A 24,043-nucleotide genomic window follows, 5' to 3' on the forward strand; every position below is an offset into this window, starting at 1 on the left:
GTAGTCGAACACGGACTGCATGACGAAGCAGACGCGACATGAGACTCGCGCACGGTGCGTGCGCTTTTGAGAAAGCCAGTAGGAGGGGATTGGAGGAAGGAGGGGGGGGGGGGCTGAAATGCTCCGGTGCAACGCCAACACGGCGGTGGCGGTGTGGTACCCCGGGCTTTACCTCTCGGCTACCCTCCCCATTTTAAAACGGTAAATTCGTGTCAACAATTTACAATATAGGCTGCTGTCGTCGTGTTTCCCAACTTCAATATTTTTTTAAACAGTTTTTTTTTTTTCGTGAGACGCGGGCTCTATCCAATATGAGGCCACTTGGGCACTTGGGCGGGGCCCGGTCCACCCACCTCCACCAGAAAAGACCTTCAACAAAGTGGTGGCGGTTCTCTGACGTCACCTTATTGCCAATCGTACGAGCCATCCGTTTGCATTAGTGCTGATTACCGTCCACCTGCCCTTCGGCCGGAGAAAGTGAGGGGAGGGGGAGGGGGGCGTGGGGGAGCAACAGAGGAAGAGAGCACCGGAGAGCGGCTGGCGTGAGGTGGGGCGAGCGGGAGGGAGAGAGGGAAGGGAGTGCGTAGAGAAAGGCAAACAGAACTCGCTAAATGGCATTCCGTGTTTGCCCTGCAGCTGCAAACGAGTTAAAAGGCGAGGGAGCTCGGAACCTTCCGCAAATACCTCAGACTGATGGTTCCGAAAAAAAAATAATCAGATAAATAGGACGTTTTAAGCGCAGCTCGAATATTCTTCAGTTCACGCAATTAGGGATCATCCAGCGAAGACGACAGTCATTCGCTGTCACGAAACTGCCAAGCAGTGCCTCCAAAAGTGCAGGCTGTTGCGGGATGAACGCTTTTGCTCGCAGGTGAACAAGCCCGCACGAGCCCGTAAGGTAGATTAAGAAGCCCGCAAGGTTTTTCAAGTCTAAAATTTTCATAGTATTTCCAACTACATTTTTCTGTTTTTGGGCCTTGACATATTTAAAGAATGGCATCTTTTAGAAAGATCTGGCTAGGCAAAATATTGTTAGTTGGAAATAATATAAAACTTTTAGACTTGCCCTTTTGGAGGCACTGCTGACTGCCGTCAAGTCCAGGCAATGCAAGCTCCCCTAGCGCCTGATCGGTAGGCAACATCTTGTCTGCAGTGCATGCGTGTACTGCGGGATGGCCTACCCTCAGTCTCGCAGGCGCCGAGCTCTTGTAGTTTGCCGAATGAATCTGGGGAAGACGAAGACGGGCGATCCCATACGAGGACCATTTAGAAGAGGCGAAATAAATTCAGGTTGCCAAAAGCAGAAAACAGGGTGGGCTAGAGGCTATGCGAGTCCACCGAACCGGGCAAATAGGGGAGAAGCGCGGGTACGAAGGGTGGCGGTGGCGGACGTGCGGCGACAGGCAGAGAGAGAGAGAGACCCTAAAAGTGAGACGAGAGAATGTCCTCCGCTCGGCAGCGCGCTGCGGCGTGGGCGTGCTGCCCGCCGTGGCGCTGCCCGCCGTGGCGGTAGGCCACCCGGCTGCAGGCGTGTCGAGCGGGCCTGCGCGGCCTAGGCGGCCCCGCTACTCCACGCCACGCCGCGGCAGGCCGCGCCGCCAACGAGGCGTCAAAATAAAAAGTTGATGGGCCGGCGCCGGCTGCCGCATAGGCTGTCGCGGGCGGGCGCAGGTCCGCGTGGCGTGTTCTATGTCGTGTCGTGTTCGCTCGTCCGTCCGTCCGTCCCTCGGCTCGTCCTGGCCGGCCCCGCGGCCCCGTCACGAGTAAATACATCGAGCGAACAGCAACGCCGCGAACAGAACGGAGCGCAGGCCAGTGAGTCCAGTCCGGTTGGCGTGCGAGTAACAGGCGGCAGGCCGAAGCCTCGCTTAAAGCCGGGGCCCAGTGCGGGGGCGTAAGCCGTGTGCGTGTGTGTGTGTGTTCAGGAGCCGCGCGGGGGTTCGCTGCGACCAGGATGCAGGTTGTGATCTAGGAGAGGGGCAAGTGGGGGAAGGCTGGGTGAACTCCGTAGATAAAGCCGTCGCCGGCCGGCTGCGTGGCGGCGCAGCAAGGCACCACACCAGCCCCCCCCCCCCCCCCCCCCCCCCCCCCCCCCCCCCCCCCCCATCCGTCACTTTGTAAAGGGGACCCTTCGAAAAACCGGCTCAAGTAGCACCGCGGAAAAAGGCGTCACGAGGTCACTTTGTCGCACCGCAGAGCGAGTCGAGTTTGACTGTAGCTCCTAGTTACTTGAAACAAAACGTTCTCATTTTCGCGGATTTCCATTCTTATTGGGGATATTTCTAAAAGTTTTTTTGATCGAAGGGGAGGAGGTGGAGCAGTTATCTGTGCAATTCGTGAAGACTAGTCTGGGGCTGGGGGAAGGGCGACGGCCGGAAGGGCCGGAGGGCTCGTGTGGGTCGTGGGTCGCCGCGTCGCCGCTCCGCCTTGAGGACAGGCGGTGTGGTGCTCTACAATGGGTCTTGGGCGGCTCGCGAAGCTCGTCATCGACTCGACATGCCACCGTGCAGCAACTGTGTGAGGTCGATATCAGCACGCCTCTCAATGAGCTCGGCATGAGCTCGCCGTGGGCTGGCCGTGAGCTTCCACTCTAGGGGCCGGGGCCCGGGCCCGCCGGGCTGCTCGCTTTAGTCACAACAAAGCAAATGCTAGTGTGATATTGGGCCGCTTCCTGAGCTGAGCGGAGCTGAGCGGCCGAGACAAGCCAGAGCCGGGCTGCGCGCTTAATAACATTCTCAATTCAAACAGGTCTCTCTTCTGCCGCCCAACATGAACTACTGGGTAAGAATTAAGAAATCAAAATTTAACATTGATATTTTCTTTCCAAGAAGGTTTGTGAATAGAACTGAATAGAGCTAAACTCACACCTTTGGTTTGGTAGTGCAATATACCTCAAATCAGTAACGACAGAAAAGTGAATGCGAATGATCAACGATTGTTTCAAATTTTTCCTATCGGATTAAGTGAAGAGCCAAGATCTTCATTAGTTTAGCTACGATAAAAGCATAAACCTGTTTTAACACAACTGACAAGCACACTTTAATCAAAACTACACACATACTAGCCAAATGAAACAGGAATCAAGCACATTATAACGACGCTCACACATTATAGTGAACCTACTTCAGATAGTATTTCTGACAATTTTGTCAAAGAAAGCTGCAACATATCTGGGCAAAATTATATCACTGGAATCCACCAATACAATTGATAATTATTAAGGAGGATGGTAGACAAATGAGAAAATCCTTAATTTCTAAGTAAATAGTAGTGATTTTAACAATAAAGAAATCCTGAACAGAACGACGAAATTCAGCCATAACATAACAAGAAGACTTTTACGAATTGGAAGTGAAGCATAGTGCTGCCATACTACTCCAAATTAGAAGGAACGGAAGAGCAGTTAAATTTTAGGAAGCAGCTCATTATTTCTTTTGAATAGTGTCACAAAAATAGCATGCCTAATGTTATTCAGAAAGAATCCTGTTTGACAACTGAACATGTTATCTTTAGCATGAAAAAATTCTACAACCATGAAAGAGAGATTAAGAGATAATCTTACCTTGTACTTCAAACTGGCCTTTAAACAATACTTGACTGCCTTACTACGAATGTAACCACCTATATTACAACCAAAAACACAAAATTTGAGAAATACATGGACAGGAGTGTCGGTCAATAACCAACATATCGTAGAAATACATATCGATGTATCGCTCCGAGAGAAAATATGGTCGATCGTCTCGATAACAGTCGATCAGTCAGTGCGCCTGTGCCACAATCACAACGCTAAACGAAGGTTGTGTCGTGTTTGCTGTGTCAAAAAACACATCTTCTTCGCAAGTCAACATTTCAATTATTCATAGCAGCACCAGGTTTAACTCGGGGTACGTGAAAAATCTGCTTCCTGCTAGCTTTAACCTTGTGTAAGGAACATGCCCTCTTGCTAATGAAAAGATTTTATGCCCTGTACCATTGATTGTTGAGTACCGGTGCAACTTGTTCCACAGTATGTCGTTGTAGTTGGATGGATTATTTCCTGTTCATCATTTTTTAATTTTATGCAGAGTTGACTTTGAAATAATCCTCATTTTACTATCATTTTGTCAGTGTTCACGGTGCTGGACAATGTTTTGATGTTGGCGGACCAACAACTGTTTTCTTGTTTTTATTTACTAGTTCAGTTTACCCCTCTTGTTTAACCTAGCCAAATATATTTGGTGTAAGTGATCTGCCGCTATATATTTTTTTTTTATGAATGATTGGTTCACCATTATGATAAGACTACTTTGTTGGGTACTTTCTGAAGTGTTAGGTTTATTCTTATTATATATTTTCCTATCTAGTATTGTTTTTTCAAATATGTGGTAATTTTACCAACTATTTTATAATGCTGTGCTTAATAGTTGTTTGACAAGTTTGAAACAGAAGTATAGATCTACCAACAGTATCAGTCATGTCTTTCAGTCTACTTTTTGAATGCTAATTCAGTATTCTGTTGGTTCTGTTCATGTTGCTTCAGATGGATCCAGGGCTAGGCGCTGTACCTCAACATGGGTTTACAGAAGATGTCAACTTTGCAGCCCTTGCATCAGCACCTCCTCCACCTCCACCTCCTCCAGTGGCCACTTCTCCTTGTGTCGCTGGACCACCGCCACCTCCTCCTCACTCTGTAGCCGGACCTCCACCTCCTCACTCTGTCGCTGGACCACCTCCTAATCCTCTATCTGGACCTCCTCCTCATTCTGTAGCTGGACCACCTCCTCTTCATTCTGTAGCTGGGCCGCCTCCTCTTCATTCTGTAGCTGGGCCTCCTCCTCCTCATTCTGTAGCTGGGCCTCCTCCTCCTCATTCTGTAGCTGGGCCTCCTCCTCCTCATTCTGTAGCGGGACCTCCTCCTCTTCATTCTGTAGCCGGACCTCCTCCTCTTCATTCTGTAGCTGGGCCTCCGCCTTCCCATCCTCCTCCAGCCCCTCATGATAATAACTTCAGAAGAGTCAATCATAACTATTACAACAAGTCTAGATCAAATGCCAAGAAAACAGTGGTAAGTAGAATGTGAAGTAGCTTTGTCTACTTTAAGAAAGATCATTTTATAATAAATGTCTGGTTGTATGCAAACCTACCTTAACATGTTTTTGGTTTGTAGGTAACACAAAAATGTGAAATTTGCAATATAGAGCTAGTAGGTCAAGTTGTCATTGATGCCCACATGAAAGGGAGCAAACATGCCAAAAAGGTGAAGTAGGAGAAATCAAGCCTTAAGTTTTCATATTTGTTTAAATACTTTATTTTTATAAAATTATTACTGACTATATTATCAACCTTTGGTCCACAACAGTTGAAGGCAAAAGAACTCCTAAATAACATGATTGATGCTGGCCAAGTGAAAGTCGATGGTGCTCAAAATGACAAAAATGGCACCGGTATGTTTAAGTGTGATACCTGCAATGTAGCTCTTAATTCATCACAGCAATTAGATGTACACTATGCAGGTAATTGCAGCAAAATTAAACCTCATGCCAATGGTGATTGTTTCTCAAACTTAAAAGGGAAATTTTTCCTCAGGTGCCAAACACAAAGCAAAACTCAATGAAACTGCTACTCCACAAGTTCAGCAGAATAGTTCATCAACTACTTGGAATAATCCTAGTGCCAATGGCTCAAACGAATCTAAAGGGGTTGTACCCAAAGCTGAGAAACCTAAATGTGAGTGTAGATATCTCAGCATGTACTGTTAATGGACTAAATATGACAGTAATTTATTTTACAAGTTGTATTTTTTTGTTTAATTTCTAGCGATGATTGCAAACCCATTGGATTTGGTTTGCAATATTTGCAATATAACCGTAAATTCTCCTCAGCAACTAGAACAGGTATTGTAAAGTAGAAATTTCATTATTCAAACCATTTCTTCTATAACTTAAAATTTTAACCAGAACTCTTTTTGTTTCATGTTTCCAAGCATTTACATTCTAAAAAACATCTTGACCGTGAATCTGGCCGCTCATCGCAGAGGCCGACTCCCTATTCAAGGGGAGGTCGAGGAGGTCGAGGAGGTCTTGGGTCTCATAGCCGCGGGGGAAAATCGGTGCCAGCTAAATTTACGAGCTTAAGCTCTAGTTTTAAAAGTGCTGGATACAGCAATAGTTTCATAAAACCTGAAGGTGGTGTTTCTATGCCTGCAAATTGTGGTACAAACAAAGGTCCAAATCAAGCTGGTCCTTCACATCAAAATGTTGGCAAGGCTTCCAACTATGGAAATCACTATAAAAACAGGGGCAATTTTGGTAGCCTGACTCCATATGTAAACACAGACAGCGGCCGTGGAGGTTACAATGGTCGGGGAGGAGCTGCGGTATCCGGTGGGGGTTGGCCTAATCCAGTAGATGCTTCATATGGAGCTCATCCAGGCTACGGTGGCTACGATTATGACCAATATGGCTATGGCTACGGCTATGAGAATTCTGATCAATATGGAGGATATGGTATGATGCAATCTGGACCTCCGCCCTCATATTAATGACAATTGTCAGTTATTGCCCACCGATCTAGAATATTTTCCACATTGATCACATTTTTAACATATTTTATGGTAACACGACAAGTGTATGCAGTGGTCATAACCGAGCACTTTTTTCTTTGTTTGCAGCAATCTTGAATGAACCATCTTAAATTTACACCCTGCTGCTTGAGTTTTTTGTACATTTTGAACGTTTTATTTCCTATTGAAGGAAAGATTTTCATGGAGTTACCAGTTTTGTGTATAGATTTCAGAATCATCTTTTGATTTCCTTTCCATGTGTTGTTTGCTTCCGTTTTAAGCAAAAAAATTGCATTTTCCTTAATTTTGCATAATGTTCTGAACCGATTCTAGCCCTAGGATCTTGTACAAAATCCTGCCATTTGGTTGTACATTTATGTACTACATGACTACATAGTACTGTAGTCCTAAAGGACTCTATATGGTACCTCTGGCATTAGATTTCAGTATTATGTTGGGTTAAACATGTATTCTGTTACATGTTACAGTAGAAAAAGAGTTAAAAATCCATTATTTGGAGCACAAAATATCTGTAGACTTCAACAGCATCATGCTCAGTGCCATTTTCAAATGTCAGTATAAATATACTAATTAAATTGTTTTTTATTCAAAATTTCAGCGATTATCATGTTAAATAATTGCACAACAGAAATAATCTTTCCGGAGTACAATTCATTATAAACACAGCATATGTACTGCCAATGCCATGATAATGCTTACTTATGTACACTGTACAGCCCAAATATCCTAGTGAAGTTGGATTTGGAATCCTTTGGCTGTGTGATGTTAACAAACTTTCAAGAAACAATGGCAGTATCAGTACATTTTTGTATTTTCTGATAATGTTGTATCAGTATCAGGGGTCTAAAATGTAGTTCTTAAAGATCAGATTGAAAAATACCTGTATGGATGGTAGTAATTATTTTTCTTGATTGACTTTCTTTTGCACTTTGTTTATGAGCAGTGATAAGTTTTTTGAATTTATGCATAGTTAGCATTCATAACTTTTAAAGATGACAATACATCCCCCCAATCTACCTACATGTCATGTCATGTTTCAAACAAGAAAAGTTTATTTCTTGACTAATTTAGTCAGTCAGATTTAGTATTTTTTTTTTATTGCTCATCCAAATCATTTATCATTTTAGTTACAAAGCATGTTAATTTTTTTCCCACTTGGAATCAGTGAAATTTGTTTATTTTTTTGTTCCTGTTGGCAGAACATTCTGAGGATCAGTTTGTTAGGCTATCTATCAAAGGAGATGTAACAGTAATCTGTTTGGGGATTGGTCATTTGAAGATGGATGGAGATGATCTTACCTCAACCATACTTAATTAGAAAATTTGAAATAGGAAATATCACTGATACATCTCCTTTGCTAGTCTTCTAGAACATATAAGCTATATTTTGTTTTTTCTTGTTCTCTTTGAAAAGAAAACAATTGTTATACCATGTTTAAGTCATTATGTTTTAAGCAAAATGTTGACCATAGTTTTTTCATATTTTAGATGAACTAATGAATTTGACATTATTTAGTTTGCATTTTGCGTTTCACATTAAGAACATCACTAGAATAAGAAGGTTATCAATCTGTGAGTATCAGACACCAAACCAATTTTCAGTGTAAATGTGTGTTCCACAGGGTTCTCTGTTAAGTACATCATTTGTGTCAAAATTGCACAGAGAAGTGTCTACACTTTACCATATGGTTGCACAGATCATCATTTTCTTGCAGTGTGTTGATAAAGAATTTTGTGCCCAATGGAACATTTTGGTTCTATTAAATCTGTACACATTTTGCAAATTGATGAAACATTTTGCAACAATCAATTTTCACTCTGTGTGTATCAGGTTTTTTTCCACATGTCATTTTAATGTTCTATCTCAGTCATTTGAAAATAAACTAATGGAACATACATTTCAATAGTTACTTTATTTTTCTTTTGTCTCTATTACAAGTTTCTTGTTTTAAATGCTTATTTTCTTGCCCTGTTACCTCTATTTGAGCGGCCTTGCTGAGAGCCTTTACCACTCTGTCTGGAATTACTAAATTTTCCTTGAGTCTTGCTGTTTTTCCTATCATTGTTTTTGTTCCGTCCAGGAAGCATTTTCTTATATCTTTCACTGTGTTGTTTGTCCAATTTTGGCTTTTTCCAACTGTTTCCTGATGAGCCATTAAATCTTCTCTTCCTTTCATTATGAGAATCAAATAAATCTGTAAAAAACACACAACATAGTGAAAATTTGAATTACTGTTTCATTATATTGGAAGAAAAGCAGCAAAAAGTTCCCTTACCTTTCTCTGGCTCTTCCCCAACTTCTTTCCGGTACCATTCTGCATCATCATCATCACTATTGCGGGCAGCATCATTAGATTCCAAAACTGCCTTTCGCATAAGAACATCAGTTTCCAGCATCTTTTTATTCAGTTTCTTTCTAGGCTGACGTTTCTGCTGCTCTTCCATTACTTGGTCTCTCTTGCGGTCCATTCCCTCCAGAGATTTAAGTTTGTGCTCTTCTTTTTCCTTCTCTTTTCTTTTTTTATTCATTTCTTGTTCTCTTTTCCTTTTCTCTTTGAGTTTCCTAAAAGATAATTAGACAATAAATTAGTGTCTGATTAGAGCTGTATGCAGCAAGACTGAGAAATTATAATAAAATTGTTAGCACAGCAAACATCAGTGATTATTCAACAAAATCACTTACTTCCGTGCCTCCCTTTTCTTTCTTATGGCTTCTTTTTCTTCATCTGTCTTCTTGTACACATCATGGAACAAGACTTCACCATCCATGAGACCATCTTCAACTTTAATTAACTGAAATATAAAGAAAACTTTACAAAGTGAACATGCCTTGAACCGACAAATACTGCCATGTAAGTAAATCCTTGCCTGCAAAGTCATTCTTGGTCCAAGTTCCATCACTCTTATAGCTGACTTCTCAGCAATTTGACTTCCACGAGATGCCAGCTTTTGAGGCAAGGTTACATGGCTCTTGGGATCATCTTCTGCCTCGCTATCAGACAGCATTCCTGACCTATCAAGAATGAAAGTAGGTACTTAATATTTAACAAAGAAGCGCAATTATTTCATTTTCAACTGTCGTGTGTTTCAACCTACTTGGTCATAAATTCAGAGATATCACTAAACTTTGATAAGTTTGGTATTTTATTTTGAAGAAGCTTTTTGACACCTTTGGATACTCCAGCAGGAACCACTTTGATTGCATAGTGACGAAAATCGATTGTTCGAGTTACTGGATCATAATTCAGAAGAAGGCAACGTCGAATAGTACTGAGATTTACCTGTACAGAAAACAAAATGTATAATATAGATGGGCATGGTCCTAGCATTAAAGGAATCTACATCAATATAAATAATTGGAAGTCTCCATGAAAATACATGTACTAACTTTTGTTAAATTAATTGTGGGAAACAAATTTTGGAACATGCTTGACATTAACTTAAGGTGCTGTCCTTCACCACTCAGACCATTTAAGACAACTAAAGGTGCATGTTGAAACTGTTTCCTAAAAACTAACTGCTTGCGTTGTAAGGATACCACATCCCCTGCCAAAGAATAGTTATGAATCCGGAATGTAAGGGTAGGCCCTCGAGGCAAGCGACATAGCTTCAGATATTGACTTCGCTCAGTACATGTAAATGCACACAGGTGAGAAACATGAAGTAATCCCGCAACAGATACAAAATCTTTGACAGAATTTTTCTTGCGGACCTAGTACAGAAAATAGTAACATAAGTATTAATAATAAAATCAGCTCTTTACTTAAACTTAAAACCATGAATACAGCTTCAATCAAATTATGTCAAAAATTACCTTCAATGAAGATGCTGTAAAAGGTTCCATAACCTTGCGGAAATCTTTAGTCAAGTGCAACAGTTGTTTAGTGACAATGCCCCGATGTATTACAAATGAATGTGGTGCAAGAGCTTCTTCCTCAGGGACCAACTTGTTCTTTGCAATGTTAAGGCGTACTGCCTTGCTCTAAAAATTGCATGGTGTAAGTTCCAAGGTTTATTTATTTTTTATAAAGTAAATATGTAAAAAAAAAATTGTCATATACAGATACCAACCTTTTTAATCTTCCTACGCCGTAAAACCATGTTTACGATAGTCTTCTCAACTGTATAGGACTCTAAAACCCTGCTGATTAGAGGGGGTTAGGAAGTATTGTACTGCCTTATTATATCGGTTCCTTCCTTTCACAGTTTTCGTCAGAGACAAAATCAACTGTTCAAAAGAAGAGTAAACATGTAATATTACACAGCGAGCAAACACAAGTATTAAACCTCAGGTATCACAGTAAAAGGTAAAAACGCACGTGTGCTGAAACATAAATACAGCTCCGTCTGCGGTCTGAATGTGAATACAGCCTCACTGCACATATGAATCTAAATGTGGTGAAAGATAACCACCCTTAATACTTGATAATAACAAGTCACGTCTATATGAGTCCAACGATTAACAATTAGATATCATTTATGCTTACATTTTACTTAAATTTCAAGATTGATAGCAATTTGGTTGGGAATTTACGTCGTGAACCAATGGGCAAAGGTATGCATTTATGATGGGACTGTTGGCTACAGCGTTCTTTTTTTTAACCCGGAATGCATTTTTCATACCGTCGTGGCACTTCTATGTTTGCACATTTCGGCTACAGATAGCGTGGATGTCTTTGTACTCCAGCAGTGTTTCAGAACGGCACATATTCTACATTGATTTTAGTGTTCTAAATTGTAAACAAAATGCCTCCTAAGCCGAAACCGGCTGCGCCGAGCAAAAAGGCGGATGCCAAAAAGAAAGAAAAAGTTATAGAGGTGTGTACGAGTTTTCGTTCTTACATTTATTTTACTATCGATACCTTCCCAATGATGTGGTGTGACTTAGTAAGGTTATTGCCCTTCATTTATTTTACAATTTGGCATTATTTATGATATGATGTTAGCTTTACTGTAGATATCTTATTCTGTTAATACTCTTTCCTCTGTTCACAACGATAACATTGTGCATTTTGTATTTCACTTAGTTTTAACCTAACCTAACAGCTACTTAACAATCCAACCTATCCATCTGTTGTACACTTGACCACTTAGTTTCCCAAGTCAGTTTAAATGAAAAAATACACTATGTTCTATGTTTGTCAAAAATGTTGATCCTAGCTCAGCCATTCCTGATTCACTTATTCAGTGATGCTGTATATGATTGTGATCAATTTTGTTACAGGACAAAACTTTTGGGCTCAAAAACAAGAAAGGTGCGAAACAGCAAAGATTTATTAACCAAGTAGAAAAGCAGGTTAAAACTGGTGGTATTGCTCCTCGTAAACTTGGTGAAACCGATAAGCTGAAGGATAAAGATGCTAAGGCTAAGGAGGCTGCGGAAATGAACATGCTTTTCCGGCCTGTCACAACTCAAAAAGTTGAAAAAGGTATGGATATCTTTAATTTAATACTGCTATATTATTCACATTACCTTACTTTTTTTCTGTGCTTTTCTAGGTACTGACCCTAAGTCTGTGGTGTGTGCATTCTACAAACAAGGCCAATGTACAAAAGGTAACAAATGTAAATTTTCTCATGACCTTGCTATGGAAAGAAAGGGTGAGAAACGATCTTTGTACGTTGATATGAGGGATGGAGACGAGGAAGATGATAACATGGAGAACTGGGATGTGCAAAAGCTTGCTGAGGTTGTTGAAAAGAAGCATGGTGAAGCAGAGAAGAAAATGCCCACTACTGACATTGTATGTTCTTCATCACTATATGCAATAGCTGTATTAGCAATGAATGGAGTCAACAATTTTAATATTTTACTTCTCTTTTGCAGATATGCAAATATTTCTTGGATGCAGTAGAGAAATCTAAATATGGGTGGTTTTGGTCTTGTCCCAATGGTACTTCCTGCATTTATAGGCATGCACTTCCCCCTGGCTTTGTGTTGAAAAAGGTATATTATTTTTGTATTACTTGTCTTCTTATTTGCTTTTATTGACCATAGTTTAGATTGTTAATATAGAAATATTGTTGTTTTCTACCATCAGGACAAGAAAAAGGATAAGAAAGAAGAAATATCACTTGAGGATTTGATTGAACGAGAAAGAGCTGCATTAGGATCTAAGCTAACTAAAGTAACTTTGGAGACCTTTATTGCTTGGAAGAAACGTAAGCTAAAGGAGAAGGCTGAAACTGCAGCCAAAGAAGAAGAGAAAAAGAGACAAGACTTTAAAGCTGGGCGTCAAGTTGGGGTGAGTAATTTAGCTAATTTCTTAAAATCTCGTCTTGTCTACCTTAAAGAACCCAAGCTTTATTTTAAAAATTTCTGTTACAGATATCTGGAAGAGAAATGTTCTCATTTAACCCTGAACTTGCTGCTGGTGATTCAATGGATGATGGTGATGAAGCCTTTGATAGTTACAAACGAGAAGATGATGACGAAGAAGGAAAGATTGAGGTAAAGTTTACTTTCCAACTAGACACATTAGTACTAATCAGTGAACTCTGGAAATATGTGGATCTGTATTACGCTTCTCATTTTCAGTACCGTGAACTTGATCTTGATCTTCTTGCTGCGGAAGCCCAAGAAGTTGATTCTAGTGGAACTCAAGCTACAGAAGATCGTTTGCAGAGGTTAAAAGAAGAGACAGATGTGGATATTCCAGGTATAATTTTAATATTACAAAATGTGGTGGGAATCAGTGATTTTGTAAACATGATAACCAAATTATTTTTATTAATTTTTTTGTAAATTTTTAGTTGCAGAGAAACAAGGAAGTGCAGAAACAGGTGAAGCTGCAGGAGCTGCTGCAGCTGCTATAAATGAAAACTTATTTTTGGAAGATGATGACCTGGATGGATTAGACGACGAATTGGACGATTTAGAACTTTCTGATCAGGATCAGTAACAATATAATAATTAACTCTGCTGTGCAGAATTTGTTTTGAAAGGGAACCTTTTTTTAAAGATAAAACCTTCATTTTTTTGTGATTCTACTCCTAGCCATTTGTGTTAAGTTTTCCAGAGGTTCCATAACCTTGCGGAAATCTTTAGTCAAGTGCAACAGTTGTTTAGTGACAATGCCCCGATGTATTACAAATGAATGTGGTGCAAGAGCTTCTTCCTCAGGGACCAACTTGTTCTTTGCAATGTTAAGGCGTACTGCCTTGCTCTAAAAATTGCATGGTGTAAGTTCCAAGGTTTATTTATTTTTTATAAAGTAAATATGTAAAAAAAAAATTGTCATATACAGATACCAACCTTTTTAATCTTCCTACGCCGTAAAACCATGTTTACGATAGTCTTCTCAACTGTATAGGACTCTAAAACCCTGCTGATTAGAGGGGGTTAGGAAGTATTGTACTGCCTTATTATATCGGTTCCTTCCTTTCACAGTTTTCGTCAGAGACAAAATCAACTGTTCAAAAGAAGAGTAAACATGTAATATTACACAGCGAGCAAACACAAGTATTAAACCTCAGGTATCACAGTAAAAGGTAAAAACGCACGTGTGCTGAAACATAAATACAGCTCCGTCTGCGGTCTGAATGTGAATACAGCCTCACTGCACATATGAATCTAAATGTGGTGAAAGATAACCACCCTTAATACTTGATAATAACAAGTCACGTCTATATGAGTCCAACGATTAACAATTAGATATCATTTATGCTTACATTTTACTTAAATTTCAAGATTGATAGCAATTTGGTTGGGAATTTACGTCGTGAACCAATGGGCAAAGGTATGCATTTATGATGGGACTGTTGGCTACAGCGTTCTTTTTTTTAACCCGGAATGCATTTTTCATACCGTCGTGGCACTTCTATGTTTGCACATTTCGGCTACAGATAGCGTGGATGTCTTTGTACTCCAGCAGTGTTTCAGAACGGCACATATTCTACATTGATTTTAGTGTTCTAAATTGTAAACAAAATGCCTCCTAAGCCGAAACCGGCTGCGCCGAGCAAAAAGGCGGATGCCAAAAAGAAAGAAAAAGTTATAGAGGTGTGTACGAGTTTTCGTTCTTACATTTATTTTACTATCGATACCTTCCCAATGATGTGGTGTGACTTAGTAAGGTTATTGCCCTTCATTTATTTTACAATTTGGCATTATTTATGATATGATGTTAGCTTTACTGTAGATATCTTATTCTGTTAATACTCTTTCCTCTGTTCACAACGATAACATTGTGCATTTTGTATTTCACTTAGTTTTAACCTAACCTAACAGCTACTTAACAATCCAACCTATCCATCTGTTGTACACTTGACCACTTAGTTTCCCAAGTCAGTTTAAATGAAAAAATACACTATGTTCTATGTTTGTCAAAAATGTTGATCCTAGCTCAGCCATTCCTGATTCACTTATTCAGTGATGCTGTATATGATTGTGATCAATTTTGTTACAGGACAAAACTTTTGGGCTCAAAAACAAGAAAGGTGCGAAACAGCAAAGATTTATTAACCAAGTAGAAAAGCAGGTTAAAACTGGTGGTATTGCTCCTCGTAAACTTGGTGAAACCGATAAGCTGAAGGATAAAGATGCTAAGGCTAAGGAGGCTGCGGAAATGAACATGCTTTTCCGGCCTGTCACAACTCAAAAAGTTGAAAAAGGTATGGATATCTTTAATTTAATACTGCTATATTATTCACATTACCTTACTTTTTTTCTGTGCTTTTCTAGGTACTGACCCTAAGTCTGTGGTGTGTGCATTCTACAAACAAGGCCAATGTACAAAAGGTAACAAATGTAAATTTTCTCATGACCTTGCTATGGAAAGAAAGGGTGAGAAACGATCTTTGTACGTTGATATGAGGGATGGAGACGAGGAAGATGATAACATGGAGAACTGGGATGTGCAAAAGCTTGCTGAGGTTGTTGAAAAGAAGCATGGTGAAGCAGAGAAGAAAATGCCCACTACTGACATTGTATGTTCTTCATCACTATATGCAATAGCTGTATTAGCAATGAATGGAGTCAACAATTTTAATATTTTACTTCTCTTTTGCAGATATGCAAATATTTCTTGGATGCAGTAGAGAAATCTAAATATGGGTGGTTTTGGTCTTGTCCCAATGGTACTTCCTGCATTTATAGGCATGCACTTCCCCCTGGCTTTGTGTTGAAAAAGGTATATTATTTTTGTATTACTTGTCTTCTTATTTGCTTTTATTGACCATAGTTTAGATTGTTAATATAGAAATATTGTTGTTTTCTACCATCAGGACAAGAAAAAGGATAAGAAAGAAGAAATATCACTTGAGGATTTGATTGAACGAGAAAGAGCTGCATTAGGATCTAAGCTAACTAAAGTAACTTTGGAGACCTTTATTGCTTGGAAGAAACGTAAGCTAAAGGAGAAGGCTGAAACTGCAGCCAAAGAAGAAGAGAAAAAGAGACAAGACTTTAAAGCTGGGCGTCAAGTTGGGGTGAGTAATTTAGCTAATTTCTTAAAATCTCGTCTTGTCTACCTTAAAGAACCCAAGCTTTATTTTAAAAATTTCTGTTACAGATATCTGGAAGAGAAATGTTCTCATTTAACCCTGAACTTGCTGCTGGTGATTCAATGGATGATGGTGATGAAGCCTTTGATAGTTACAAACGAGAAGATGATGACGAAGAAGGAAAGATTGAGGTAAAGTTTACTTTCCAACTAGACACATTAGTACTAATCAGTGAACTCTGGAAATATGTGGATCTGTATTACGCTTCTCATTTTCAGTACCGTGAACTTGATCTTGATCTTCTTGCTGCGGAAGCCCAAGAAGTTGATTCTAGTGGAACTCAAGCTACAGAAGATCGTTTGCAGAGGTTAAAAGAAGAGACAGATGTGGATATTCCAGGTATAATTTTAATATTACAAAATGTGGTGGGAATCAGTGATTTTGTAAACATGATAACCAAATTATTTTTATTAATTTTTTTGTAAATTTTTAGTTGCAGAGAAACAAGGAAGTGCAGAAACAGGTGAAGCTGCAGGAGCTGCTGCAGCTGCTATAAATGAAAACTTATTTTTGGAAGATGATGACCTGGATGGATTAGACGACGAATTGGACGATTTAGAACTTTCTGATCAGGATCAGTAACAATATAATAATTAACTCTGCTGTGCAGAATTTGTTTTGAAAGGGAACCTTTTTTTAAAGATAAAACCTTCATTTTTTTGTGATTCTACTCCTAGCCATTTGTGTTAAGTTTTCCAGGACAAGGCATGAATGAGTATATTTATTCATTATAATTTACCTGTTGTGATAAGAGCTGCTTGTGGAATATGTAATACACTGTTTTAGTCAAGATTACAGGTTACTGGAATGAATTATATGATGAGAGCCTTTTTTAATTCAAATGAATATCTGTTGTATGTCTTATTGGGCTAGAGTTCGTGGATCACATTTAAATCAAACTATTTGAAAGTTATGTGTCTCAGCAAATTGCTCTGGAGTTATTTTCACAATATTTTTTTTCTGGCTGATGGAATTTCAGATCTATGTATCATGTTCATAGAGTAAGGTGTCGAATAACTTTTAACATGTTTGTGATGTCGCTGTTCAATAGAGAATACTTCCTGTTCATTTTGAAGAGTAAGACCCATCTTGTGTCCAATCAGAATTGTTACTATATTTTTTGTGAATGTGTACTATGTTATAGTTCTTTGTGAAGACCCAAACAAGTGTTAAATAAATGAACTGTTACACCAGATACCCTCTGAGGAAAAAGAATTCTTCAATTATTATTTACCAAAATATTGAGGATCGGATCAGGTACATAATATTGACAGAAGTTTCCAACTACTGTCTATATTGCTCAAAAACTTAGACCTTCGCTCTCTCCTATCGACACAAACAGTGCATTAAAAATATTTATACAGAGACGTGTAGGTGCACCATACAATAGTGTATGTCGACTAGCGGAGGAAGAAATATAGCAGGTAGAACATAATCGTTCCCGGTCGGTCGAGGGCTTCCCTCCCACCTCTACGTCACGCCGGTAGTGGGGGTAAAGGGTAAAGGCTTCACCAATCAGGAACCTTAATGTTCTACCAGCTAATTCTTCTTCCTCCGTTAGCCGAAATACACTATGCTCGAGAGGGTCGCGTCAACCCTACGCGAACCGCTGGGGGAGCGGCTGCGCCTTAGGCTGTGCCGCCTGCGGCCCGGCGCCGCGCTTGGGGCACGAGTCTCTCATGTGCGCGTTGAGGTGGAAGCGGTGCTTGAAGCGGAACAGGCAGAAGGGACAGCAGTGCTGCGGCTCCTTGCCGCACTCCACGCGCTGGTGCCGGCGTAGCGAATCCTTCCACCGGTACGACTTGCCGCAGTCCGGGCACACGAGGCCGGACGCGTCGGGGGCCCCGGGACCGCCTAGTGGCCCGCCGCCGGGGAGCCACTCGAGAAGGAGCGAGGCTGAGGACAGAGACACGGGAGGATCGGTTAGTCTGGCAGCAGCAGAGGGGTAGCTTCTCCACCAGGGCGTTGTTATAATGACAGGTGACAGGGCTGGGAGGGAGAGGGAACGAATGTTGAATCCCGGCAAAAAAAAGTTCTCGGGGCGTTAAACAGGTCTTAAATGGATTTATTAATTGAAAATAAAAACTCGTGATGACATATGCGAACGCCGCTGGTCTCACTGGCGCAGTGGATCGTGGTCCGGGCCGTCCGAGGCGTAGTGCAGCATCAGGTGGCGCTGCAGGCTGTGCTTGTGCTTGGTGCGGGTGGGGCACACGGGGCACTGCAGGGAGGCCGTCTTGCCGCACTCGACGCGCCGGTGCCGGAGCAGGCTCTCGCGCCACTGGTACTGCCGGCCGCACGAGTCGCACTGGTGCTGGTGCTGCTGCTGTTGCTGTTGCAGGCCCGGCGAGCTCAGCGGATCTGCGGGGAAGGACAAAACACGCAAAGTGTCACGGGCGTCAACAGCACGAGCGGGAAACAGGCAAAATACGGCGTCGGAGTTGCAACAGGCTCCTAACCGTGCGTGGAGTTAGGCATTAGTTGTGGCGAGAACGTGCCATAGGAAAGGAGAACTTTAATTACTATTTTGCTTTATTCTTACAAAAACTCGAGGAAAGAAACAGGCATGTGTAATACGGTCACAAATTAACACACAAAAGAAAACTCTGGTGAAAAAACGTGCTTAATTCTTGCATAGATAAAGGAACTCTGAAAAATAACTAAATTACAAAACACGTAAAATTGCACAATAGGGGTTAAATAGGTTTCGAGGGCTTACAAATTGAAAGAATGAGAGACAATAATTTTAAGTACAAACTCACGTAGTGCATGGATAGTGAAACTTCTTTTTCAGTCAGATCAACGAACACAGAAGACAATCCAAACAGAAAAATATAGGTCTTTTTTTTTATTTGAGACACAAGCCTTATGACACTGCACACACCAGATTCTTTCTTTGGGGCCTTCCAAGCTAGATAAAACTGTCATAATTAACATATAAATAAATAAAAAGAGGGACGAGATCAGGCATCAGACAGGAGTGCTGCCTTCGAGGGCTGCCACGGCGCGGACTACACCTGCTGTAGCACTATGACTGGGTTGGCCGTGGACTCGGGGCCGTGGAACTTGATCATGTGGCGCTTGAGCGTGTCCCTGCGCCGGCAGCGCACGGTGCAGAGCGGGCACTGGAAGGCCGGGAAGTCGTTGCCGCACGAGAACTTGGTGTGCTTCCACAGCGACTGGTAGTTGACGTACTTTTTGTGGCACATCTTGCAGGCGAACTCGGCGCCGCCCTCGAGCGGGTCACCGTCCTCGTCGAAGCCTAGCTCTGCGCCGGCTCCTGCGCCAGCTCCGACGCCGGCTCCTGTACCGCGTAGTTGATGCTCTGGTGGGTCGAGCCACCACTTGGACGCGCCTGCAACAGAGAGAAGTCCGTTAGGGCTGGTCAGGGCTGTGCGGCTGTCACCCCTCGATCCAAAGGGTGACTGGAAAACACCGTGGGTCTCCTGAAACGATGAAAACGATTAAAACGACGAAAACATACGCTGGCTGGTCATTGTGGATTTCCTGCAGCAAGTCTCGTACTCGCGACTCCGTTAGTGGGCACCGTTAGGTGGATCCTACCAGGATTTCGGCAACCAAGAAGGCTCACGTCCAAAATTAAAGCAGGCTCTATTTTTCGTCGATTTTTATTGAACCCTAAATTTGGCATTGTCTTACAGTCCTCGCCAAAATTAGTTTTGGTCGGTTTGCTCGCTTCGCTCGTTTTTCAAAAAAGATAAAATTTTATTTGTCGGGCGCTCCAAGTTCCCCAGTCCGAGCCACTAAACGCCGTGGCCTCCCCCGCACCCCTTGCACCCTGCACGCGGACGCTCGTACAACCGCTACAGCCCGGCAGGTCCGGGGCGGGCCGCCGGCTCCACACAGGCGCTTGGCGGGCTGGCCTACCCACTGCGTTGCAGGCGCCCGCCATGCCGCGCTACGCACTCGTACCGGCATAGAAAACATACAAGAAGTCAGATCACTTCACTTTTATTTATTTTTATTTTAATTTTACCACCCGGGAGGGTGGTGGAGAGTGGTAGAGGGTGATGGGGGGTGGTGGAGCAGGGTGGCGGAGGCGGGTGGCGGAGCAGGAGCAGGCGGGGCGGATCGGCTCGAGGCCGCGGCACTAACCTTCTGCACATTGCAACGCATGCAAGTCTTGCAGAAAAGTTTTACGTCGCCCGAAATGTTGGGCCACCAGTACCGCCTGTCCAGGAGCTGGGTCGTGGCGTTTATCCCGCGGTGGGCGACGACCAGGGACAGGGCCTCGGAGCCGTCCGTGCCCTCGTGCGCCAGGCGCAGCAGCTCGACGCGCTTGCTCCGGTTCGCCACGACCACCACGTAGCGGGGCACGGCGGCGGCGTTGCAGCCCGCGCCCCGCACCACCGACAGCTTCGTCTTGTGGTAGAGGATGCCGTTGTCCACGATGAAGCTCTTGGTGCCCTTGCGGAAGTTGGAGCGCTGGCTGCGCCCGACGCTCGCGGGGTACCGCTGGCACGTAAGGTAAATGAATATGTCTCGGAATCGGCTCTCAGTGTCTGCAAGTAAAAATGAGACTAATTTAAAATATGTCTTTCTCATCTTCTTTGGGGGTTTCCTCGTTTTGTCCGGTTTTTATTTCGTTCTTTTTCCAATATGTAGCTGAAAGCAGCTTGACCTCACCTTCTGGATTATCTGCCCCTTCATTCAGCTCATCATCGCATTCCTGCTTTCCAAAGTCTGTAACGGGTAGATGAACAGAGAGATATCATCAGACGGGAACTGTTGCGCTTAAACGTATAGATTTGGAAGAAGTGAGGAAAGACAGTCTTACCTTGTACTTCGTGCGGTCCGGGCCACAGGCTGTGCTGGTCGTCGTGGAAGTAGTCTTCTTGCGTCTGGCAGGAGTAGTTTACCGGTTGCTCTGCCATCTGCTGGCCAGACATAAAACCCTGCAGGCCAGCGAGGCCGGGGAGACCTGGGAAGCCGGGGGGAACTTGCATCCCTTGAAGACCTTGCAGGCTTTGCAGACCGTGGAGGCCCCGGATTCCTGCAAAACCTGGAAGGCCTGGAATCAGAGAGGCGAAGCGCGCGTTAGTGAGAGGGGCGAGCGGGTCCGAGGGCCAGGGCATGCACACCTACAAGCACACCCCCAAGCGGGAGCAGAACGGAGCGGCACGAAATGTGTTCGGCATCTCGACGTTCTCAGAGGAGGTAGGGGTGGAATGACGAACAGGGCGGGCGAGAGTTTGGTCTGTATTTCACGACTGGACGCGCTAGACGCGGCGCTGGCGCTGCGACGGCACGTCGTTCAGGCCGTGCTGCTTCAACAGGTGGCGCTTGCGGTGCGCCTTGAACTTGAAGCGGCGGTTGCACACGTGGCACGGGAACTGGGGCTCGATGCCGCACTGGAACGACTTGTGGTTCCACAGCGAGGTCGGGTGCAGGTACACCTTGCCGCACTGGTTGCAGGCGAAGTGCCCCGGGCCCGGGCCCTGGCTGTTGGCCTGCACTGGCTGCTGCTGGTGGTAGGGAACCGGCAGCGTCCCGGACAAGGGGTCCTCCTCGACCCGCTCGGAGAGCGCGCCGAGCGACGCCAGCCACCGCGAGGAGCCTGCAACAGAGGGCGGGTATCAGAGGGGCCAAACGGGCCGTGAGGCGGGAGGGGAAGGGAGGGAGGGGGTGGCTAGCGAGCCTCAACTGGCGACTGGTTCAACGGTTTATTGACAGAATCGAAATATTTCAGGTACAAAGAGGCAACGCACAGTGACTGGCCTATTTTAAGATGTCTCGTCTGAATGTTTTGTACTAATGTGGAGGACGAGGTTGCTTTTCTGCTTGGTGCGGTGGGGGCAGAAGGGGCAGTGAAACTTGGGCGGCTTGCCGCACTCGTAGTTGCGGTGTCTCCACAGCGAGGCGTTCTGCTGGTAGGCCTTGCCACACCTCTCGCAGGCGAAAGACGCCCCGGCCCCCGCCCAGGCGGCGGCGCCCGGCCCCGCGCCCGCCCCAGCCCCCGGCGCCGGCCCCGCGCCTACCCCCGCGACAGGCGCCGGCCCCGACCAGGACCTGCCGCCCCGAGAACCAGGAACCAGCGGCCAAGAGTAGATGGGCTGGTGCGCGTCTAGAGTCGGATCCACTGAAACAAAAAGCGACAGAGCGGTCAAAAGCAGTCACTATGTGCGGGGCGAGGGGAGGTAGGGGAAGGGGTACAGTAGGAAAGTCCATTAGAACGATGACAGTGTAAGCAACGAACCACACGACGTAGATGCATGCAGTTTTATTCTTTAAAAAAATACAAGTATTAGCTTGGGTTCCCAATGCAGTTGTAAAAGTAATACACGTAAAAGTATAGAGGTGAAACAAACTAAAGTAACTTAAGAAGTAAAGATATAGACTGGAGACTGGAATTGGCACACATTAAAACAAATTGAGATGACTTCATATCCAACCATGTAGACCTTACTCACAGCCTTTCCCTCACATACTCAATGCCGTAAGGAGCAAATTAAGTAGAAATAAAACTAGAATGTAAATCATGTCGATAATAACTTAAATAAGACGAGGACCGGAGTGTGGCACCGGCAAAAATTAAAACAAAGACGACTTAACATCCAACGACTACAAATATCTCGCAGCCTTCTCCTTTGAGAACTCGGTCAATACCAAAATAATTAAAATACGAGTAGAAATAGAAGAGAAAAACATGATTAAAACTTCAATGATTTAAACCTTACCTTAACTCAGTGCACAGACCCTTGAGAGGACTGGCACAAACAGAGGAACAAAGAAAACTTAACCCACCACCATACCCTTTGAGTTGTCTTAAAAAAAATACACAACAAGGCACATTTTCTCACAAAAAAATACTATACGGCTAAAGTGTCAAAAATATGGCATATACTGCCGATCAACGGCAGGTACTAAGCAGGTGTCCCGGGAGCTGGATTGCGCTTCAGGTCGGCTCGGCTGTCGCTGTGCTTGCGGTTGACGTGCTTCTTCAGGTCGGCCTTCTGCTTGCAGCGGTAGGGGCAGTGGGGGCACGACACCTTGGGGTCCTTGCCGCACTCCACGGTGCGGTGGCGCAGGAGCGACTGCGGGTGGTAATAGGCGCGGTCGCACTTCTCACACCGGTACATCTTGCGCGGCTCCTCCCCGGCCTTGTGCTTGGGCGTGGTGTCGTTGAGCAGCGATAGCTGCTCCGAGTCCAGGGTCGAGACGACGATCGTCTGGTTCAGCAGCATGGCTTCGTCCACCATCTCCTCTGCAAAAAGAGAAAAGTATGTTAGAAACATGGCGTGGAAATTGTTTAATAGTCATTGTTGTTGGTGTGTGGCTGGCGTGAGTGAGAATGGTGCAAATGGGTTGGGGCTAGAGCCTTTGGAAGTATGACAGCTTGTCTAGTCGTTTCAACGTCAATGCTTTATTAGGACATACACAAATGCTACACATTTACATTATTGAATTACGCGGAATTATGATAGTTTTTTTTTTTTTAAGTAAAGATCACTTTTGCCTTGCGGAAGTGTAAGAATAAAATTGCAGTTATTCCAATCAGAATACGACCGATTAAGCAACAAACAACAAATCTACCAAGCGAGGTACACAATTCAACAAATATTCTTGGCAAGTGGGCGTACAAACTTTTAACTACTTTTACTTAAAAATCGAAAAACAAAACGAAAGAAGAATTACGTTGATTATAAACAGAGTACGTGATGGTCATTGAAAGCTTGCATTGAGTCATGGTGGACCGTGTACAGGAGGAAGGTCGTAGTGCTTTCGGCTGATGTGCTTCTTCAAGTCACCCCTCTGCTTGCAACGGTAGGGACAGTGCGGGCACTTCTGCCCCGGAGGCTTGCCGCACTCCAGGGAGATGTGGCGCAAGAGCGACTGATTGTGGTAGTAGGCGCGGTCGCACTGGTTGCACCGGTGCACCTTGCGCAGCACGTTGGCGGGTGGGGCGGCTACGGCGTCGTTGGCTCTGAAAGTTACGAACTCCTCAGAGTCCAG

General features: G+C 43.6%; 6 protein-coding genes across 16 annotated transcripts in view; 3 read left to right on the forward strand and 3 right to left on the reverse strand.

The window, feature by feature from the left end:
• Window positions 1-3,702, reverse strand: part of LOC113215828 (protein Fe65 homolog) — an 80,567-nt gene extending 76,865 nt beyond the window's left edge. For both annotated transcript variants that reach the window (XM_052266631.1, XM_052266629.1), the window contains exon 1: window positions 3,563-3,702. The gene's annotated coding sequence lies outside the window, so the exon portion shown is untranslated. The remainder of the gene's footprint in view (window positions 1-3,562) is intronic.
• LOC113215851 (zinc finger protein 385B-like) lies at window positions 1,814-8,463 on the forward strand. 5 transcript variants are annotated; one of them, XM_052266652.1, is made up of 8 exons: window positions 1,814-1,903; window positions 2,749-2,781; window positions 4,523-5,047; window positions 5,150-5,239; window positions 5,342-5,495; window positions 5,569-5,709; window positions 5,800-5,876; window positions 5,966-8,463. In XM_052266652.1, exons 2-8 carry the CDS (start codon window positions 2,770-2,772, stop codon window positions 6,521-6,523), a joined length of 1,557 nt encoding a protein of 518 aa, XP_052122612.1. In that variant the 5' UTR covers window positions 1,814-1,903; window positions 2,749-2,769; the 3' UTR covers window positions 6,524-8,463. The 5 variants fall into 5 exon arrangements, with proteins under 5 accessions (XP_052122612.1, XP_026291302.1, XP_052122611.1 ...); XM_026435517.2 differs by having other exon boundaries at window positions 1,833-1,894; XM_052266651.1 differs by having other exon boundaries at window positions 1,844-1,960.
• LOC113215859 (suppressor of SWI4 1 homolog) lies at window positions 8,460-14,143 on the reverse strand. Of its 3 annotated transcripts, none has more exons than XM_052266656.1 (9): window positions 14,069-14,143; window positions 13,821-13,977; window positions 10,380-10,547; window positions 9,954-10,277; window positions 9,662-9,846; window positions 9,434-9,578; window positions 9,249-9,358; window positions 8,842-9,128; window positions 8,460-8,760 (listed from the first exon to the last, which is right to left on the reverse strand). In XM_052266656.1, exons 2-9 carry the CDS (start codon window positions 13,848-13,850, stop codon window positions 8,522-8,524), a joined length of 1,488 nt encoding a protein of 495 aa, XP_052122616.1. In that variant the 5' UTR covers window positions 13,851-13,977; window positions 14,069-14,143; the 3' UTR covers window positions 8,460-8,521. The 3 variants fall into 3 exon arrangements, with proteins under 3 accessions (XP_052122616.1, XP_052122615.1, XP_026291312.1); XM_052266655.1 differs by lacking the exon at window positions 13,821-13,977 and adding an exon at window positions 10,637-10,793 and having other exon boundaries at window positions 14,069-14,142; XM_026435527.2 differs by lacking the exons at window positions 13,821-13,977; window positions 14,069-14,143 and adding exons at window positions 10,637-10,793; window positions 10,885-10,958.
• LOC127749250 (zinc finger CCCH domain-containing protein 15 homolog) lies at window positions 11,211-13,580 on the forward strand. The gene is made up of 8 exons (XM_052266666.1): window positions 11,211-11,383; window positions 11,790-11,994; window positions 12,065-12,309; window positions 12,393-12,512; window positions 12,607-12,810; window positions 12,894-13,016; window positions 13,104-13,224; window positions 13,319-13,580. The coding sequence occupies exons 1-8, from the start codon at window positions 11,312-11,314 to the stop codon at window positions 13,465-13,467; spliced, it is 1,239 nt and encodes a 412-aa protein (XP_052122626.1). The 5' UTR covers window positions 11,211-11,311; the 3' UTR covers window positions 13,468-13,580.
• A 255-nt stretch (window positions 14,144-14,398) lies between the features above and the next one.
• LOC113215877 (zinc finger CCCH domain-containing protein 15 homolog) lies at window positions 14,399-17,264 on the forward strand. The gene is made up of 8 exons (XM_026435541.2): window positions 14,399-14,567; window positions 14,974-15,178; window positions 15,249-15,493; window positions 15,577-15,696; window positions 15,791-15,994; window positions 16,078-16,200; window positions 16,288-16,408; window positions 16,503-17,264. The coding sequence occupies exons 1-8, from the start codon at window positions 14,496-14,498 to the stop codon at window positions 16,649-16,651; spliced, it is 1,239 nt and encodes a 412-aa protein (XP_026291326.1). The 5' UTR covers window positions 14,399-14,495; the 3' UTR covers window positions 16,652-17,264.
• LOC113216548 (longitudinals lacking protein) overlaps window positions 17,265-24,043 on the reverse strand; it is a 115,972-nt gene continuing 109,193 nt past the window's right edge. Inside the window, exons 5-8 of one of the 4 annotated variants that reach the window (XM_052266633.1) lie at window positions 20,868-21,101; window positions 20,717-20,773; window positions 20,186-20,592; window positions 19,255-19,424 (exon numbers count right to left, since the gene is read on the reverse strand). In XM_052266633.1, coding sequence (XP_052122593.1) covers window positions 19,332-19,424; window positions 20,186-20,592; window positions 20,717-20,773; window positions 20,868-21,101 — 791 coding nt within the window. In that variant the 3' untranslated portion in view covers window positions 19,255-19,331. Of the gene's footprint in view, window positions 17,966-18,189; window positions 18,431-19,254; window positions 19,425-19,680; window positions 20,593-20,716; window positions 20,774-20,867; window positions 21,102-24,043 lie in introns of those variants that run through there. The other 3 variants (XM_052266643.1, XM_052266632.1, XM_052266639.1) reach the window with 3 other exon arrangements.

The sequence above is a fragment of the Frankliniella occidentalis genome, unplaced genomic scaffold (assembly GCF_000697945.3).
Source record: "Frankliniella occidentalis isolate FOCC.00 unplaced genomic scaffold, Focc_3.1 Scaffold41, whole genome shotgun sequence".
Classification (NCBI taxonomy): Eukaryota; Metazoa; Arthropoda; class Insecta; order Thysanoptera; family Thripidae; genus Frankliniella; species Frankliniella occidentalis.